A 20,006-nucleotide genomic window follows, 5' to 3' on the forward strand; every position below is an offset into this window, starting at 1 on the left:
GTCCTTAATCTTGCTAAGGCGTTTCTACGTTTGTTTATTGAAACGGTAAGTGTACAAAACACTTATGATAGGTACAACAAGTTCAGTTGTTTTTCTCACTAGGCAAACCCAATTATTACTACAAGGGTACAAGCAAGTAACAAACCTTTATTGTATTATTTTGAACAGGTAAAGTCTGCGTCCTTATATTTCGTAAAAAAACAATAGAAACAGAATATTTATACTCAGTATTACTTTTTAGCTTGGTTCATGATTGTGACAACTATGATACAATAAATAAATAACAATGTATTCCTTGAATTTTTTAAGATTTTGTAGTTGTTTGGATAACATTTATCTAAATTTATAAGTTTTACTAGCTGGCCCGACAGACGTCGTCCTGTCCTATTGTGGTTTTATGTCACATGCTCGTTCATTTTCAAGATGAGCTCGTTCGCATGGCTCAATCACGTCCTGGTTGAAGTTCGTTCGCTACGCTCACTCACCTTTAGGTTGGAGCTCGTTCGCTACGCTCACTTGCCTTCAGGTTAGCTCGTTCGCTACGCTAACTCGCCTCCAGGTTGAAGTTCGTTCGCTACGCTCACTCACCTTTTGGTTGCAAATTAACTGTTCTCATAAATTAAAAATAAATATAGTGCTGCACCCTGTTGGTAAACTTATTAACTTTTTAATGCTATTGAACATCACAGAATCAAATTGTTTAGTTGCACCAGCTGTTAAGACTCTTTAATTCCATTTAAATATGAGTACTCATAAGGTTAACATGGGAAACTTCAGAGCCACTGGGGCAGAGCCCTATTGACGGATCTGCACCAAACTTCACACAAACCATCCTTGAATAATGCTTAATAATGCCTGAAAGTTTCATTACAATCTGTCGAGCGGTTTCGGAGTCCATAAAGGACAAACATACAAATATACAAACATACAAATATACAAACATAAATTGGATTTTATATATATAGATAACACCTGTTTTTGTCTGACACTCACAATTAGGTGCAAGCCCGATCTATAATTTGGATGTAAAAAACATATTTAATTACAAAGATACATTTTTTAGAGATAAAAAAAATGTATAACAGTTTCAACACAAACAACAATGCAATGAACCTTCTGCAGATAGTTATTTTCATTACTCCTAATCTTAATATATAACTTTTTTAGATATCCTAATGAACCTAATAACTTTCATTTTCCTTATTAATTCCTTTACCTAATTAAAAAATATGTCCAATAACTTATAACCCTCTAGTACCTTAAGTTTTTAAACTTGCAATCACATATGCAATCATATACTATACAGTAAGTACCTACTCTGCATTTTAAGTGCCTCCATTTGTATTTCGTTCGATGCCCAGACCCCTTCATTAAATACCTCGTGAAGCCACAGTGACCCTCACGAGATTTTCAATGGCGTCAGAAGCACGAGTCGCCTTAGGACACGCGGACATAATTATTATTATTTCCCAAATATTCTAGCAACATTTCGTGAATTCCCATCAGCTACTGTATAATGTGTGCTGCGTGTGACGAACAGGAAGCGAATAATTGTCTTATTGTCGTTTTGGAAATCTTAACTACATGTTTGAAACCTCCTCTGGGCGAACCAAATTCTTTCGTGTTTAGAAAGGAAAGTATAACAAATAATTTGCTGAGCCTCTGTAATTTATTTTTCCACCATGTGACATTTTAACTTGTCTATGAGTTATTTTTAAGGGAATGGCGTAAACACTGGGATTGTTTCTATCTATTATGGAGCTTAATTTAGATGGCATAATTGATATCATAATAAAATATAATTTTTGTCCTAAGTTTTGTTGCTCTATGCCTTATACTTGCAAGTATGCGTTATTTATACGTTGGTAAAAATGTTTAATTTAGCCATTGACTTGAACTTATCATTTCATTCATTCCTATGTGAAATATGAAGCCTGTTGTGATGCCCGTTTCATGTCAAGTTACGTTTAAATGCTCTAACATCGGCTGAAATATCTTTCTCTTATGAAAACTGTATTTTACTGGATAAATACTGAAGTGTACGTTTCAAACCTCAGTTATAATGCCAGAGAGTAATCAATGGTTACAAAGTATAGGTTTTCCTTTTTTTTTTAATAGTTGATGTTGATGAAGCAAGTCGAAAATATAAAACGAAATTACGCTCCGTAAACCGGACGAGAACTTGCCTAACATAATTCTATTGGACTTTAAGGATAACAAATCTATTTGTGAATGTGAGCTAGTTAGTTCTACGTAGTTGTAGGAAAACACTATACGCAGTTTAATCAACTGAAACCTCCAATTATTTAATTACCATGGACAAAGTGGATTAACAATAAAAAAGTAATAGGGTTTATGAAAACAACCTCATGCCTTTGTATTGTGTATAAAATATTAAAAACATCAATTAACACACGCTAAAATAACTCAGTTCACATCTGCCAATATATACTAGTAGTGTTTTTAACAGACGCAGATTTTCCCGCGCGACGGCACGTTTCTGGCGGGAGAAGTTCCCTGATAATTTGCAGAAACCACACGAACGAGGTTAACCTCAACCCCTAAACTTGTCCTGGTTGAGACAAATTGTGAAACCAATTATCCGCTTAACGTTAAACAAAAAAATGTTTAAAAATTTAGATTTTTAGTTAATCGTTTTTATTTTGTCAATACTAAAATGTATTTGAGTCAAAGTGTGTAACAACCACCCCTTCAGTACAAAAGAGGGGCCCAATTATTATGTTAAACATTTTTTAAATCATCAAATAAAATGAAAAGCATTCTAAAAAATAGTTCAATAATAATCAACTGTATCAAATCAATAATACTATTATTATAAATAATTATTAGATGTATAAAAATTCAATTAAGGGAAATCTATTAATATATTGGATAAAGCAAAACATCCCAGGTTCCTATTTATATTAAGCCTTGAACGAGAGTTATATTAAACAGTGAAAACACTGATATACGATTTATAAATACACTCAACATTTTAAAAGCTAACACACAAATATTGATTTTACTACAAAATTGTGTAAACTCGTTGACTTGTAACCGAAACTTTCGCCCTCATAGACATTTAAAACATGTAGAATTGCCTTAAAAGCTTGAGTTATTCAAATTTAATACCATTCTATTTTATAACTAAAAAGAAGTGTTTATAAAATTAACCTTTTTTACTTAACCTTTTTAATAATTGATTTTAGTCCCAGCAAAAAAATAATCACGAGTTATTATTTATAATTCGAAACCAACCCAAAACTAGCTTCCAGGATTTATACATATATTTTGTCAGAGGGAAGGTTAAGAAGGGTAAGAGGTTAAATGGGACCTCTCAACCTCTCCCTTATCACCGAGCCTCGGGCGTACATACCACTTGCTGCTAAACACACAACCACCCCCCCCCCCCCCCCATCAACCACCCACTAGGCTTGTCACCGTTTGTGTGAGGGACCAGGGTGAGTCAATTTAGGATGGATTGATTTAACATTTAACTAAAATATGATATCTAAATTTTTTAGTCAACGTCAAATTAAGGGTTTTGATAAGTCATTCTAGTTGACATTTTTAGATAGTATAAGCGGAAAATAAAAAAGATTTTTCAAAGCATATTTATTTGTTCACATGAAGATAATACAAAAAAAGTAAAGTACATGGTGTCAATCCTAAACGAGTAAATTTGAGTACATCGGTTACCAATGGTAAATAAACATAGAGCAACGGCGTAACGAAAACTTTAGAACCATATATTCCAAAATACAGTTTTCACGTTTATTTTTTGCTCGACTTCCATGGGGTTACAAGTACCAAAAGGATTAAGCATATTTATATCTACCAATGAAAAACATTACAACAATTATTTAAAACAAAATTTTTAAATTGTTTATTGTTTTCCCTCTGTTAATTTTACAAAAGTATTTCTGAATTTTATTTTGTGAAATTCCTATTTCACCCTCACAAAATCAGTTGAAACAATTCATATGAGTAATGTTCTAATTAAGATGAGAATATTAGTTTTGTTTTAACAAAACCCTATAAATCATTTAGTAATTAAATATTCAACTACTAAAAACCTCTCACAAATAAGGACCATTTCGTTTAGACAAGATAAGAGAACAAGGCGTTGTTACTACGGGATTCACTTTGAGGAACCCCATTCTCTCCCTCCCCTCATCCCACCCCCCCCCCTCTGACGACATGAGCATGGATGTTTACACCGCCGAAAACAGAACAGGATAATTCAATTAGGCCAACACGCGTGGTGTCTGGCCATACTGGTGCTTCTCGCGAGCGCACATGAAAAGAGCCCAAAAACTCAGGCAGACGCTTGAAAAGCGCCCGAACCTCCAAGGTCCCTCCCAGGACGTTGCGAAAAGAGCCCGGGCTTTTCCTAGAACTTTCACAACGAGTCTTTAAAGGAGAAAGAACCAATAACACAGTTGAAATACATGAATTTATTTACAATATTAAAAGATACAAGGTTAAAATATGAATTATTAAAAGATAGATTATTAAAAGATATTTACATTACTAAAAGATATAGTCTGTTTACCTAACCTAACTTAACCTAACCTAACCTATCCTAACTTAACCTAACCTAACCCAACCAAACACAACGCTATTTCAGAACACGAATCAGCGTCCTCCTCCTCAGGTACCTGTGGAGACCCAGGCTCTTTCCATGCTTAAGATTAGTGAACCTTTTTGGGGATTAAAATTTCGGGCTCTTTTCATGCGCTCCGCTTCTCGCCACTCATTTACCAAACGCATTGCCAACCCTACCGCACCATAAAACCCTACTGGTTATAGGGTTTGTGTAAAATGTAATTCAGAAAATTGTTTGGAGGGTGATTTTCAACATGAAAAAACTTCGTTGTGATCATTCAGCGAAAATGCTTATTTTGTATCGATGGTTTTCAAGACTTAAGTATCTTTTTGGAAGTTGAAGACATCGTGTACTCTTTTATAATTCGTCCGCTAATTATGCGGAAGAAAATAGTCCCTATTTACAAAAGTGTTATTTCATTATGTGTTTAGGAGTGGTAATCGAAACTGTAACCTGTTAATGGTGAACAATGCACAAATTCATCGTGCAGTGGCTCTTCATCACAAGGCCCAGACACATCTTTTCGACCTTGCTCATTTTTTGACTTCGTTAGTTAAACTTGTGGTATAGTCGAGATGGGTCATTGGGGTCCTAGTGATGAAATATAGTATTTCAACGATTGCAGCGAAAACGGCTGTGTCAGTCTTGGGACTAGTTCTTTGTGTAACTGTGCAGCAAAGGCCTTTTTGCACTCGTGTTACACATTATATTTTTCCTACAGTCACTATAAAGCATATAAATAATTAGTCTTTCAAACACTATACAACACGTTTTTAGGTTCAGCTGGCAACACAAATAGGTGCCCTAGAGAAAGTAGTTCCCGGTCCGTATCACTCCGCTATTTTTCCTCGGCAAGCAATGTGCTCCGCAACTTGAGAAAATAGTTCCGTATATTTTTGTTATTTGCAGTGGTTTCCGCGCAAAAAATGTTTTAAAGGTATTTTCTTGTTTATTAAGATTGTAGGCATGTTTTAAAAAAGTTTTGAAGAAAAGTCCAGAAAGTTCAGAAATACCGAAAAGAGAACATAAACTTTAAACACGAAATGACAGGTTAAATCGTAGTTGTAATAGTCAATCAGCTGCTCATGGTATTATTATCTAAGTGTTGCCAACCTATTTCCAAGCGTACACGGATTACGTGCATAATAGAACCACGCTGTTTTGTGTTGCTTCGTTGGAATCCTGATGTGCGCCAAAGTATAAACCGTACGACAAAGTATAAATATGCAGCAATTAGCAGCTTTCTGTACTATAAACAGTACAAGGAAGCCAACTTTGTCGGGGGACTGTAGGAGAAAAGTAGTTCTGTATCCCTGGGGTCAGGAATCAGCTGGAGGCGAAACAACATTGCATCTTTCTGACAGTAAAATTTATTCGCAGATTTTTCATAAGAAAATATTATCTATTGAAAATTTATATAGATATTAAATTGTTCATTGTCGTGTAACATCGTATAGTCACTACGATAATTGCAATTTTCGTGAAATTTCCTGTCGTAATGTAAATTGTTTTACTAGTTTTAGATGAGAGCTCGCCCCGTAGTCGAAAACTCGACTAAAAGTATGTTTTGTGAAATAAAACGTGATTTGAATTTCTTCCATGACCTTTCTTTTGACAAAACCCGCAGGAAATAGGTCCAGTGAGTGTCATAGTTTTATTTGCTATTGGTAGTCTTTGATCCGTGCCTTTTTGATTGGTACATTACCATTTTATTTTATAGTTGTCATAGGCCTAAGTATTTATTTGTCTCCTGAATAAGAAAACGCGTTTCACAAACTTTATTTTTATCAACATCGAAACTAATTTCATGCTCATGTCAAATTAACTGTTACACTACTGTATAAGTTGGATAGTATATTTTTTTCTTACAAATAAATTAATTGAATCAGGTTAACAAAATTTACTTGCTTTCAAAATATACTTCGGCTTTTGCATTGTATAAAATCGTAATCGCTTCCAATAACTTTGGGATATTTCTGTACGGTTTTACAGTGACATTCTGTCTAGTTCCTATATCGAACAAGTAATAAAACTTAGGAGATTTACAACGTGCAATAACAAGTTCTGTCGTAAAGCGAGTACAGATTTGAGCTTACAGACTCCAGTGAAAGTCTCAAGTTATAACGATGGTGTGACTGGTAGCATTATAAATGTTGTATCAAATTATTACTTGATATAGTTGATATTAAATAATAATCCTTAAGATGGTACTTATCACTGAGCATTCAGGGAGATTTTATTAATTTTAAAGTTATCTTTTGCATATTACTTCCCTAATCATAGAACATTTTTTTTACTGTGTAATTTGAAAATTATAATACATATATCTTTAACTTTGTGATATTAGGATGTGAAGCATTAAGAGGTCAAACAAAGCTTGATGTAACCTGACGTTTATACTATAATTAACTACTATAAACTGTTGAGTTATATCTTGTTTAAAGGAAAACCACTGTTTTTTTTAAACCTGCCAGCTGAGTAAACTTCCACAGCTGGTTGATTCTTAAGACATTAAGGGTTAAGACTTTTATTAAAAATAGTTTTTAAGTTTTAAAACAAAACTTAACTTCTCTGGTGTCAACATAAACAAAATTGTTTTAAATCAAGTGTCCGTATAGTGAATTAGGCTCCAAGAGAAATATTTGAAGTGTACTTTTGTCATTACAAATGTGTTAAATAGTTATGTTTTCCATCATAACATAAATAAACGAATCTAAATTAAAACACACCCAAACCATTTTTTTCTATGACGCTGCATTACAGTAGCTAAAAAAATTGGTTTTAAATAAATGATTTCTTTAATTACACGTATTTTAAGAGATACTATTAAATATAAGTCTTACTTGTCAATGAACTCCCAGAATATGACCTCAAAACCAAAGTACAAAATTGTGCTTCCCAAATAAGTGGAAAACTTGGTCCATTACAAAGTTGGTCAATTGTTAAGTTGTGTGCCGTTAATCTATCTAAATAGCTTCCCTTTGAGTTAATTGAGAACAGTTGCTTCCTTCATTGCTCTTTAATGGTGATACATTTGATGGTGTAGGCATGACTTTAAAAATACTGTATTGACAGTTAATAATTCGAAGAATTTTATTAAATAGTTTGTCTGCAATAGTTTTATTCAATAGTTTATCCTTGTGATTTTATTGAAATGGAGCCAGGAGCAATGATTCATTTTTTTGGAAGTATCTTATTAAAAATAGCATTTTTTTAATATCTTAAAGTTTAAATAGTAAATAATTATTTATTGTGTACCTTTTAATAGCTTAAAATAATGTAAACATACTCATGTTTACTTGCAAACACAAAATTTTATGTTAGACGACGTAGTATCTTCTTTTTAGAAATCATCATTTGTTTTAATCGACATTAGGCCTAACGAAAATTAAAATACTGTCTAAATTACTCTAATTTTTTATAACTTCACGGTCGTAAGGCTTGTAAAATCGTATACTGTGCTCTAACAATTGATTGGATTCTACCTAGATTCATACTAAATGGAGAGTTCCTAACAAATCCAAAATCTTTTCGCATTAAAAAAAATAAATCATTTACCAGAAAAATGTGAATGTCTAAGAGAACCATCCTCATTTTATCAATATTGTTGAGCTGGTATAGTGTTAGAATGCAGGACTTTCGTCCACGAGGTCCCAGGTTCAAACCCAGCCAATCACCAATGGTTAATTCAATGTGATAGCTCAGTGACCATGTACTAATAGCCTGAGGTGTGTGCGAAACGGTTCCTGCCTCAACCCTAGTACCATAGGATACAAAGGACATTCATATAAGTACAAGTGTGACTAGTGGATTCCGAGCCACTGGGTCGCGGCAACATCACACAGCACAAAGTAAATTAAACTCAAGCTTTTGTCTCTGAGGAGGTGAGAAAACTCATAGGCCTGAGGCAGTCGCTTTGTACTTTCCACTTCCCTTTACTATTTAATAACGAGTTGAATTTAACTTAGCTCTGGTAGGCAGTGCAAGTTCCGTAAGCAAATATTTCATTAATGTTCCCTTAAAATTCTAAAACTGTTATTGTAATGGAATATGTTAATCTTAATTAACAAATTAGTTAAAAACGTATCTTAGCTTTAACAGAAAGTAAAATTATGAAAACACATTACATCAGCGTGTGTTTCACTTTTTTTTTTTTATTGAACAAAAATAACTAAGAAAGATGTGTTATTTTTAGGAGGCAAATTGTTACTTAACGTCCAATGATGAATATGATCAATTTATCCGTACGAATAAATATATGTATTTTAAGATTAAGATGAGTGTTGAATGAATGAGAATGAATAAATTTCACATCTTTGTTACTGATTAAAACCAGATTATGTATTAAAAGCCTAATGATCGATAACAGTTGGGCCCAGTTTTGAACCATTAAAAATGTATTTATGGTATTAAGACTGATTAGAGGTTCCAATAGAAACAACTTCCAACACTTATTTCCACACAATAAGTAATTTGTCAATTGAACTACTAAGGAAAACTTTGAAAACTATCTATATATAATGTTAAAGTAACCCCCCCCCCCAAAAAAAAATCTAATTTAGCCTTTAAGGAAACTCTTTACGAAAATTGGCAAAAGTAACCTAACCAAGCAAATGGTAAATAATGCAACGACTCGAAAAATAAGCATGATGAAATGTCTGATTCGGTTTAAGGCGACGAAGGGGGTCGAATTGGCGGGAAAACTTACCCCATTACAAAGTTGCTAAAAGCCAATTTGGTGAGTTGTGAGCTGTTAATCTACCTAACAGTCTGTGTTTTGTGTTAATTGGGAAAAGCTACCTTTATGTTTTCACAGCAATTAATTTACCATAACGCAGTTTGTATTATGTTTTTAATGAGCCTGCTATAGGAATATCGTGGTATTTGAGTGATATTGCTTATTAATCAGACAAATATTGTGTATTTTTGGTATAGGTTAAATTTAATTTTTTCTCAATTTATAATGTTTAAAATTTATTGTTGTGACAGCATTTCAAGGTTATACAGTTTGATATAATCTAAAATAAGTCTTCCAGTTAAAATTATTATAAATAAATACAGTTATACAAATTATAAGTTAATTATTAATTTTATTAATACTTGTAGAATCGCTGCATCTTTGCAAGAATACGGTTACTTAAAATATTAACCGGATAATGTATCTTCTGTGTTATTTGTGACGCTTAGTATAGTTTGGACGTCATTAAATATGTTTGAAAATTTGCTGTTTTATGCCTAATATAATTGAAATAATTAATTTTGCATGTCTTTGATCTTTATATCATTTACTCAACCTCACCTTAATATTTAATTACATTTCAATCAATGGAAAATTATTATTGTTCCTTCAATCTTGTTAAAAATAGTATTAGTTTGTAAGGCCTAACTTTGCTAAATACAAATTTTTACAAAAACGATTTCGCAATAATATTTCCTGCGGCTTAAAACAGTATCCTGTGCTACTTGTTAAAACACGTGCTCTCTGTGTTAAATGTGAAAACACAAGTATTTATTATTTATCAAACTGAACGAATTAAGAGTTATTTTTGATACCGGACACTTGATCTACGAACTAACCTGATATCCACTTCCCTCCGAATTAATCTTCCCTCCAAATGTATCCATTACACAGCCTCGCCCCATAACTATACTTGTTTGTCCAAGTTTGTGTTGGGGACGTCACTTACAGGTGTCTAGGGGGAGAATTGTGGAGGGTTAAGGGATTAATAATGTTGTGGGACAGTAATAGATTGGCGGCGACAGTAAGAACTTTGCTCCCCTGAGCTTACTTGTACCACTTTAACTAGCCAAGGACAAACAATGTCAAGTTCCACATAAACTTGGATTTGAGTTATGTACACTAGTGGACTGTTTCATTGATTAGTAACATGATTGAAAATTATCATTGCCTTTGAATTGTGAAAATATACTCACGACACCGTAAAATGTAAGGTCGGTTTTCTATATGTTTCATTCCTTTATTTTGATGACGTTTTTAGAATATTTATTATTTTAAAGCTTAAGAGCTTTGCTTTACTTTTTAATTACATTACCATGGCCAAGAGGTATTTACCACAGGTATTTCCTAGCGCTCCCAATTTCTCTAATTGTTTTTCTTTTCATTAAAGGAAAACCATTAGAGAGATTGGAAATAGGTTTAATACTGAAAAGCTCTAGTAACTAAAACTGATTTAGTGGCCCATCAAATAGATAATATTTACACAGCAAAATATTAGCTGATACCAATTTAACAAACATTACACTGTCAATTAGCAAATAACATAACAAGCCATAGATTATTTATAGCTTTCCAAATAAGCTGAATATTATTTATATCATAAAATAATGTTACCCGAGAAATAAATTTCCAACTGTAGATTAACAAATATAAAACTATGTAACTGTATGAATACCCGTAACACTTATTAATATGGTGACTGAATGTAGTCACACTACTAGTTTAGAGCTTTGCAGAGTTTTATAATTATTTTCTTAGAACTGCAGTATATTTTTTCCCATAAACTAGCATAGTATGCAAGAGGTCAATAATTCGCATGCTCTAGGAGAACTTTGTATGACTGTGTTCTTCATGTGCTAAATTGGCGAAGTTTGAAGTTATGTCTGTCTCAGTATCGAAAATCAATGCTACCTATCTTTAGTTTTTTTTTATCCAAGCCACTTTCAGTTAGGTCAACCCCGTGTTCTGGATGTTTGTTCCGCGCCGTATAACACCAGTAAAACCTAAACGGCTCCTTTAAGAGATTGTGTCGGTCTTCTTTATATTTTGTCCCTTTTTCCTTGTTCTTCCTTACTTTTAACCACTCTCTAAGTAGAGCTGGTTAAATTTCCTTGTTATAACAGTATATTCTTTTATACTTATTGTACATTGAACATTATTTAGTAGCCCTCATAAGTAAACCAATTCAAAATCCATATATTTATGCTGTTATGAAGAAAAGGAATGATCTATGGAATTTCTATTCGCTCTTAGCATTTTCATTGTTAGAAGGCCTACAGAATATTCAAAAATATAAGTACTAAGTAATATTTTCATTAAATATATTTTTTTACCTGGTTTTGGAATTACAAAATAAATTTTATTTCCTAAATTTAATATTTACACATTTACCAAATATACCACCATCTTCCTTCCCATTAACTATAAGGTTTTTTTACTTGACGAAAAAGGTATTGATTACTCTATAATTCAAACTAGACTACTACCATTAATGATTATAATTTTGCTCCTTTTCTTGAAACACGCGGTTTAATTTTTGACCTTACAAATACTGTATGTTTGAGACTTAACAGTTATACACAAACGTCACTTAGCCAGTTGTTAGAAGACAATTAGAGTATATTTAACTCCACTTCACTCGCAGTCCTTTGTTGTTCCGCCGCTGACTCTTGAACCTTTGAAACCTTTTCCTTTTTATTAAAACAGTAAATGACACACAGTTTAAATATTGATACAATTGAAACCCCCGGAAATAGTAGGCAACTTAAGCGATTTTTTCCTGTAAGGAATAATCTGTCACCGTAGTCTCATAAGATAATAGAGCTGATGCCGATTCAGTTTTTTTTTTTTTGTATTGAAGTCCCCAGTAATGAAAACCATTTTACAAGATAATAATATCACTTCAATGGGAAAAGTTGTTAAAATCCATGCAGGTGAATACAAATTTGCTTAGTGTGCTGGTTTTCTGTTCTGGGGGGGCTATTTTCTTTATCATATGTAAAAAAAAAGTATTTGGGGGTAATAATCGGATGTACTAAATTACCCGTTTATTTATCCAAATGATTTTTGTTTTCCTAAACTTTTCTACCCCCCGCCCACTTTAAGCAAAAGTTTATTAAACAGTTTGTTATGAGTATATGCATGGAGCTCATTGTAATTTGATGACTCTAATGTAAATAATTATTCATTTCATTACTATTATAGTTGGACTTAGTCAAAAGCTTTTAGCATGCTAATAAGCCTTTTACAAACATATATTTAATTAATTGCATTTTTATCGGTTTGTTCATGCTAGCTTTTACTTTTAACAAACTAACTCGCTTTGAAAATGAAAGTTCTTAAATGGATGACTTTTTAAAACACAACCATATTTAAATAGTTATGTTTTATATAGATTAGAAGTGTAATCTTATAGACCGTCTTCACTGGTTCGTGTACATTGTCCAAGAGTTAAACAATTTTTACCGCCGATTTCTCAAACCTTGGCTCCAAAGCTAGGAGGACTTTGGTCCAGCTGTGTGCTCGAAATACCACCCCCGCGATATAAACACCGTAAAATCTAAGCAGCCCTCTAAGAGATTGTTCAGTCTCTTTATTCCACCCCTCTGGGTATTTTTCGTCCCCTAAACCCTATCGTGTCTTAATACTCCCAGAGGTTTCTTTAATTAACAAAATGTTTATCTGGAAGTATAATCCTTGGTTGGAGTCTTTGATCTGGCCTCTCTGGTTTAACATAACCTACCTATGCCGAGAATAAACTTATCTGCGCCTATACTGAAGAAGCGTGTTTATTTTTATGTTGTGTAATTTTTAGGGCTTTTATTTATTTAGTGTTGCCTTGGTAATTTAATTTATAAGATAAATAATTATGTACACACATTTATTTGTGACAACCATAGCAGGCAATTTTTAACATAACTTTTGAAACTAGTTTTAAATACCACAAAACGTTATGATGTGTGTTTTTATGGAATATTAAAACTTGAAAATTATTAAAAATAATAATAATTAATTTTATAGTTTATTTTATTACACGAATAAATGTTTAAACTGATTCAACAGATAGAATATTTTACCAAAGACTTACTGCTACTGTTCTGGAATTTATATTACAGTGCTCCTCTCATATAAACCTTGCGTAGTAAACCTACACTGTCTTCACGTGATGTTTAGAAAGTGTCTCCAGAGTTCGTCTTATATATTCATTTTTGAAACGAAATTCAAAACAGTTCTCTCATACATGTTGGATTAGTATTGTTTTAAATCAACTTCATTTGCCAAATATCTAGTACATTTAGAAAAGAATTGTTTACAGTGAAAAAACTAGACGAAGCAACCGGAATAAAATCTTTGCCTACAATGTTTTCAGATAGTGGTGATTTAGTTTTTTAGTGAATTGGTAGCGTTGCGGACTGTGAACCTTGTGGGCAGCCAATTATTAAAATATTTTCGGCCCGCTGCAAAAATCGCTAACACTTTTTCAGCACAATTCATTCATTACTGAACTGGCTCACCGGTCGCTTTACATTTTATATCATTGTCAAGCTTATTGTATAACATAGTAAATGTTAATATGTAATACGTTACACCCACAGGCTTATAAGCACATGTGGACGGACAATTGCAAGGTTAAAAGAAGCTGCTAACTTTAATTTCATAATTGAAAAAAATCCTTATATATAATACGTGAAGGCGTTTTCTACGAAACACTACTCCTCCGTTGATAATGGACGGATTTTTATAAACGATGTGTCAAAATTAAGTATTTTTTGTGTAGACGCCCCCTTTCACCAATTCCTGTAATAAGAGTCCTCGGGCTTTTCCCCACAGGCGTTCAAAACCCCAATGTATATCTTAAGATGAAAAGATTTTGTTTATTTAACAGACGAATAATTTGTATTAATTACAGCTGTTCATAGTAAACACATGATACACACAAGAGCGTTCGTTTTCAGAGTGAGTTCGTTTTCAGTTTCGATAACTGGAGTCGAGTGATTTATTACATTATCTTTGAGTTATTTTTTTAAGTCATCGGAAAATATGACTGTTTCAAAGCGAATTTGAAATAACGCCTGTAATACTTTTCAATTGCTCGAATTCGAGCAACAGGTGCACTAGTAATTTATAATATTTGTGGGTGTGGTTCTGTTTCATGTATAAACCTTAAATTAGAAACCATGAAATGTATTAGCATACATCTCGATACTATTTTTTTATAGATTTTAGTGTTAGCTTCAGTCCTTGCACGGGATTACGTTAATCTTCGTGTTTTGCCCTTCTGATTTCTAGAATGTTACCAACTTAATCATTTGTATGCTGTTTACTGATTAGTATATTGTGTAGTTTTCGAAATTGAAACAATTTCAATTATGTTCTATTTCAATAGAAAGTTGGCTATGTATAGTTCAAATAGATGCAATGTACAAATTCCTAGAGTCTAAAGGCACAAATTAAGTATAGGCCTACTCTTTTATAAATCCGGAAAAGTAGTTTTTAGGTAAGACTAAAGTAAAAATAAAAAATGAATCCCTATTCTAAAGAATTATTTTTAAAATTTGATCCGAAAAGTCACTGAAATACTTAAATATTTAAACCTAATAAATGTCATTGGCAATTATGTTTACTATGTGCATGTTATTTAAAAAATAAAAAAAAACACGTAACACGGTACAATTTTAGCCTAGTTTTTTCAAAAACATCTTCTCCATAAATGTGTTTGGACGTCGGGTAAAGGGAGGGCTAGGAGATAAAGGTCGTACGAGACCCACTATTAACGTCTTGGTAAGAAGCAATAACTGTTGACCATCTCCACAAGAGGTTAAAGTCCCACCCCTTCAAGTGGTTAACTCAGGGGCTGTTTATCTCCCCCCCCCCAGTTAAACAATAACCCCCTTTTGTACGCCCCTTCAGACAGCAACCGGCAACATAGGTACATTGTCTTAATGGCTTCTTCAGTTGGTTTCATAGAGCTAGCAATCATAGCGTCGTCTATTACTAAACGTTTTGGTAGTTATTTTTGTACTAGATTAGGTAATGGTGGGTTTAGTATTAGGAGTAATTACTGTAGAAGTATTTATAGCTCAAAATAAATCAAATATTTATTTGACTGTGACGGTGGCAACGTCCTGTAACCCAGCTACTAGGATGTTACGAATTGTGTTATTAAATTATTTGTTTTTTTAAGCTCTTTAAAAAGGTATAGTGAAAAATTGGAAAAGTAAATCGGTCCCGGGCTCAAGTGTTACCATGAGTCTTACCATTGACTATATAACCACAACTGTGGTTACAACTGTTGTGGTTATATAGTCGATGGTCGTACCTATAAGGAAATTCGCTAAAAATGGGTGTTATTACCATAATACTTTATTATAAGTTAGATCTATAGAGCACTGCTCAAAAGTATACCCTAGCCAAGCAAATAATAATTACAACACTACGTTGTATTTTATACAATTGAAACTAGTCTTTTTTAATAAAACATCTGTATTAATGATAGAATAATTCTTCTAACAAAGTTATAGATGTAAGTTCGTATTCATATTTTTATAGAAAAGTGGTAAATTGTTTCCTAAATTCGCAAGGAAGGACAGATTTGTTTCCAAACACGGCGGGGACGAAGCTCCGCACATAAAGCTCGCTTCATAAAACTTAAGCCCACCCTTCCACACCCGCTATTTAAGAAATTGTCTCCAGGGCTTATTTTGGAAACTCTTTCTCTCCCTTTTAGCCAAACAACAAAAATTCAAACGTTATGGTATACGAAAATAATTTCAAAACTAAATTTTCAATCATTAATTTGAAGTGAACATTTGACCTTATGTTATAAGGGTGAGATTTGTGTTTTTCTCCATGAGTTTGGGAAACACACAAGCCTTAGTTTTACTTACTACTGATGAAGTTTAAATTTAGTTAGGTTTATCTTAGATTTGTTTGTATTTTATTATTTCACTTATTTTTAGTTACTTCCGTGGCTTTTTGGTATTAAACAAAGCTAATTTGTTTACATACGTTTTACGTTCCTGGTCTTCTTAGGCATCTTTCCAGCTGACCTTGTCATGTTAATACTATACTTATGCTTTTCTGCCTTCTTGAGTGTTAAGTTAGTCTTTGATGCATTAAAAATTTTTAAATAGCGAGTTATCAAAAGATTGTCTGTTCGATCCTGAGAAAAATCAGTAGTTTGAAACACTAGACCTTGTATTTGATTATTGTACACAGTACCAGATCTATTTTGATAAATGGTCTTGGCTATAGATCCTTTTAATTTTAGTTACTAAAAATTCTATAACCTTATCAATTCAATAAACATCATTCCCTCATATTTATCTAAAATATCGCTCCCTAAGCTGTTGGAGTTCCACAAATCTAAACTAATCTTAGATTGTGTCCGTCCAATCTGATATTTCTAATCCTAACTTCCCCCTCGGTATCTAAATCTTTATAGTTTTCTCTATAATATGTGTATTCCTAAACTTTCCTGAATGACACATTCTATTTACAAAATTGCGCTAAATTAACGTTAGACAAATACACCATACCACGCTGCTATAACTGAAACAATAACTTTACACCAATTATACTTATTGTACACTATACGACTATACATAAATATTTGCACCAATTGGATCACAGCTGTTTTACCGTTTGTAAAACAGTTATGTTGAGTATTAAAAAAAATCTGAGATATCTTTGTATAATACTCAACATAATCTACTTAAACAGCAAAGAGGAGGTATTTTGCTAGCTCCAGTGTTGACGCTTAAGTGTATGGGTGGCTTTTACGTTAATTCTCTTGGTTTCGTGTTTCTCTGTTCTCTAAAATTCGCTTTTACTGCTTCCATTTCTACAGAAAATACAAGTCTTTTATCTATGAATTATGACGTCAAATTATTAACAATAATAAAAATCAAAAACATAGTTAACAAAGAACCCTTTTAATAGTTATTTTATTAACAATAAATAATCTCACTATGTATTTTTGAAGTAATTCGAAATATATATTTTTTAGTAAATATTTATTACCTTGTAATTACATAAATCAAAAAATGACTGTAAACACATTAAAGTAACACTAACTGGTTATTTCTCTTCACTGAAATTCTATTAGTTATTTGAAAATAAATGATAAGTGTAATCAAGTTTTAAGGACAGCTATGGGTTTTCTTTGACCTTATAATAACTGAAGTTTTATGTGATCTAATCTGCAAATCCAAACTATAATTTAGTCTTCATTATTCGTTATATTAATAAAATAGCTAAATAATTAGAATAATATTCATTAAAAAAGTACTGTATCCATAATATATTTTGGAGGGATAAATGAGTTTGTTAAATCATTGCACGTTTTCATTCAGTACAACAATGAATAGTTAATACTTATATTATCATGTGTAACTTAAACTAATGATATTTCTAATTCCTAATGAATACGTGTGTAGCCAACTATTATTTTTAAATAAATACTCGTAATACAGGGGAAAATATTGAAAGTGCTTTTAAATAGCACAACCCTTAGCAAACTAATTATGTTATTCTCACTATCTACCTTATCCATACATTTATTTCGAGTCCATTAGAATGCTGTTAGGGAAATCGGTTTTAGTGATACATGATTGTTATGGCTGAAAAACCTAATATTAATTTATATTTTTCAGCACTGGCTGGATACAACGAAAAAGGTGTCAAAACAACTAAAGGGTGAGTTTGTTATAAAATTGTTGTATTGCTAGTAAAGCACATCAAGAGAAGTAAATTTTTAGACAAATACCAATTCATTAGGCTCAAACTTAATCCTAAATGTATATTTTGCCCAGATACGTTCAATAGTTTTTTTCTCTGAACGATCCTCATTATTATCTACTAAAGTAAAAATATTAAAAAAAAAAACGTTAAATCCTCATTACAATAGTTTATACCTTTAGTCTAGAAAATTTTAGTCTAGAAGATGTACTTAAACCTGGTAACAAACATTTATGAAATAAAATAAAATGACACAGATTCACATTCAAACAGCGTGCTGTTCCCCTACATGATAAATTCCTTACTAATGACAATAAGTGCCTATGTATATTTTAATCCTTTTTAATGTCGAAAGGTATTTGTTTTGATTGATTTGATGTATTTAGAATATTTTGGGGCTAGACTTTACCTCAAATTTTATTATTGTATTGAGTATGTCCGTGTGACATAAAAATGTTATATTTTTTGTAATTCCAAACATAGCTATTATTGTCAGGCGTGTTAGATGTAAGCATTCAGATTTTATAAAGTGTGTAAGCTTAGAAGATATTGTTAAGTTTTATCTTCACCCTCTTCGCCTTCAGCGCAACTTTCATTGCAGATCTCTCTAGATATTCCTCAGCGCTCGATACTGGGTCTATTGTATGTTTTATGTTTATATCTTATGTATTCCGATGGCTCATAAAAGAGGATCGGAACGGTTGAGACGCTGGGATCTCAACTTCCCTCTTTTCGATAGCTTACTCGTTGAATCCCTCTTAAGTCTTCGATTTTGTATTCTTTCGGATATTTTACTTGGGAATATTTTATTTTTTTCCTATTTCAGAGAGATATATTTTTTCTGAATATGCTAATTTTGTGAAATTGTTTAAAGTCATTAAACAATTGACCATGTTTAAAGTCATTATATAAAGAAGGTAAAACGGTAAGTCAATTTGTAAGGGACCAGACGTGTTAACAGTGTATTTGTTTACTTGTGTAAAATAATTGTCAACACGTTGATAATAATACTGATAATCTAGAAGTAGATATTCGCATGTGAAAGGATATCACTGGACGTCATATAAAAATTGAAAACTTAAAATGTATTTTATTTGTCATGAAACTTTGATATTGATTGGCTAGATATTTAATTATTGAAACGCTTTATTTTTTATACCAAGTCAAATACTGTATCTCGCACGTCACAAACATTTGAAACAAAAGGTTTTTCTTTTTTTTAAGTTAAAAGCAATTCAGAGGGTCTTTTGTTGAGTATTTTAACGTTAAATGTAACAATTAAGGTATTTTAGGTTATATAACAATTATATATAGACTGTGTATTTGAAGGCCTTTTAAACATATAAATCTTAAACGCTTGATAGAGAAATTGGCTTAAACCCTTCTGACTATTTTGGACTTTTGGAACAGTTAATTTGACGTTTTTAAATTTTGTCTACCCATAGTTTTTTTTATTTATTTTATTTTATTTTTTTTATCGTAAGGAAAATTTACCAACCTTGGTCTTGTGACTGCCTATAATGCCCATATTTTGTTTCCATCTAACGTTGATAGAATAATGAAAAAATCAAATGCATCTTGCGCACAGAATCGATATATTGGAATTAAACTAGTGATCTTCAGATTTGACTGCGATATTAATAACCACTGGGCCACTTAATAAAATAAGCTGTAAACTTAACTCACCAGTCCCAATCCTTAGTTACCATTTTTTTTTTTTACCTAAAGTTACTGGTCTTTTCCCAACCTAACCTATATTTTTGCTATAATGACACTGATCTTTCGATTTTCAATTATTTTTCAAACAAAGCATTTTTACTTACTCGCAAGATCCGTGAGTGCTGTAAACCAGAGGAGGGAGTTCTGATATCCGCAGATTATCATGGAAATGATCGGATAATTGGTGAGCTCGCTTCCGCT

At 32.3% G+C, this 20,006-nt stretch overlaps 1 protein-coding gene across 2 annotated transcripts in view; it reads left to right on the forward strand.

Annotated features, from left to right (window-relative positions):
• Window positions 1–20,006, forward strand: part of LOC128996308 (band 4.1-like protein 4) — a 252,108-nt gene that overhangs the window by 92,528 nt on the left and 139,574 nt on the right. For both annotated transcript variants that reach the window (XM_054421549.1, XM_054421550.1), the window contains exon 4: window positions 18,002–18,044. In XM_054421549.1, the coding sequence (XP_054277524.1) occupies window positions 18,002–18,044 (43 nt within the window). The remainder of the gene's footprint in view (window positions 1–18,001; window positions 18,045–20,006) is intronic.

This window comes from Macrosteles quadrilineatus, unplaced genomic scaffold (genome assembly GCF_028750875.1).
Source record: "Macrosteles quadrilineatus isolate MER2022 unplaced genomic scaffold, UCM_ALF_1.0 Scaffold_6__1_contigs__length_79288215, whole genome shotgun sequence".
In the NCBI taxonomy this organism is placed as follows: domain Eukaryota; kingdom Metazoa; phylum Arthropoda; class Insecta; order Hemiptera; family Cicadellidae; genus Macrosteles; species Macrosteles quadrilineatus.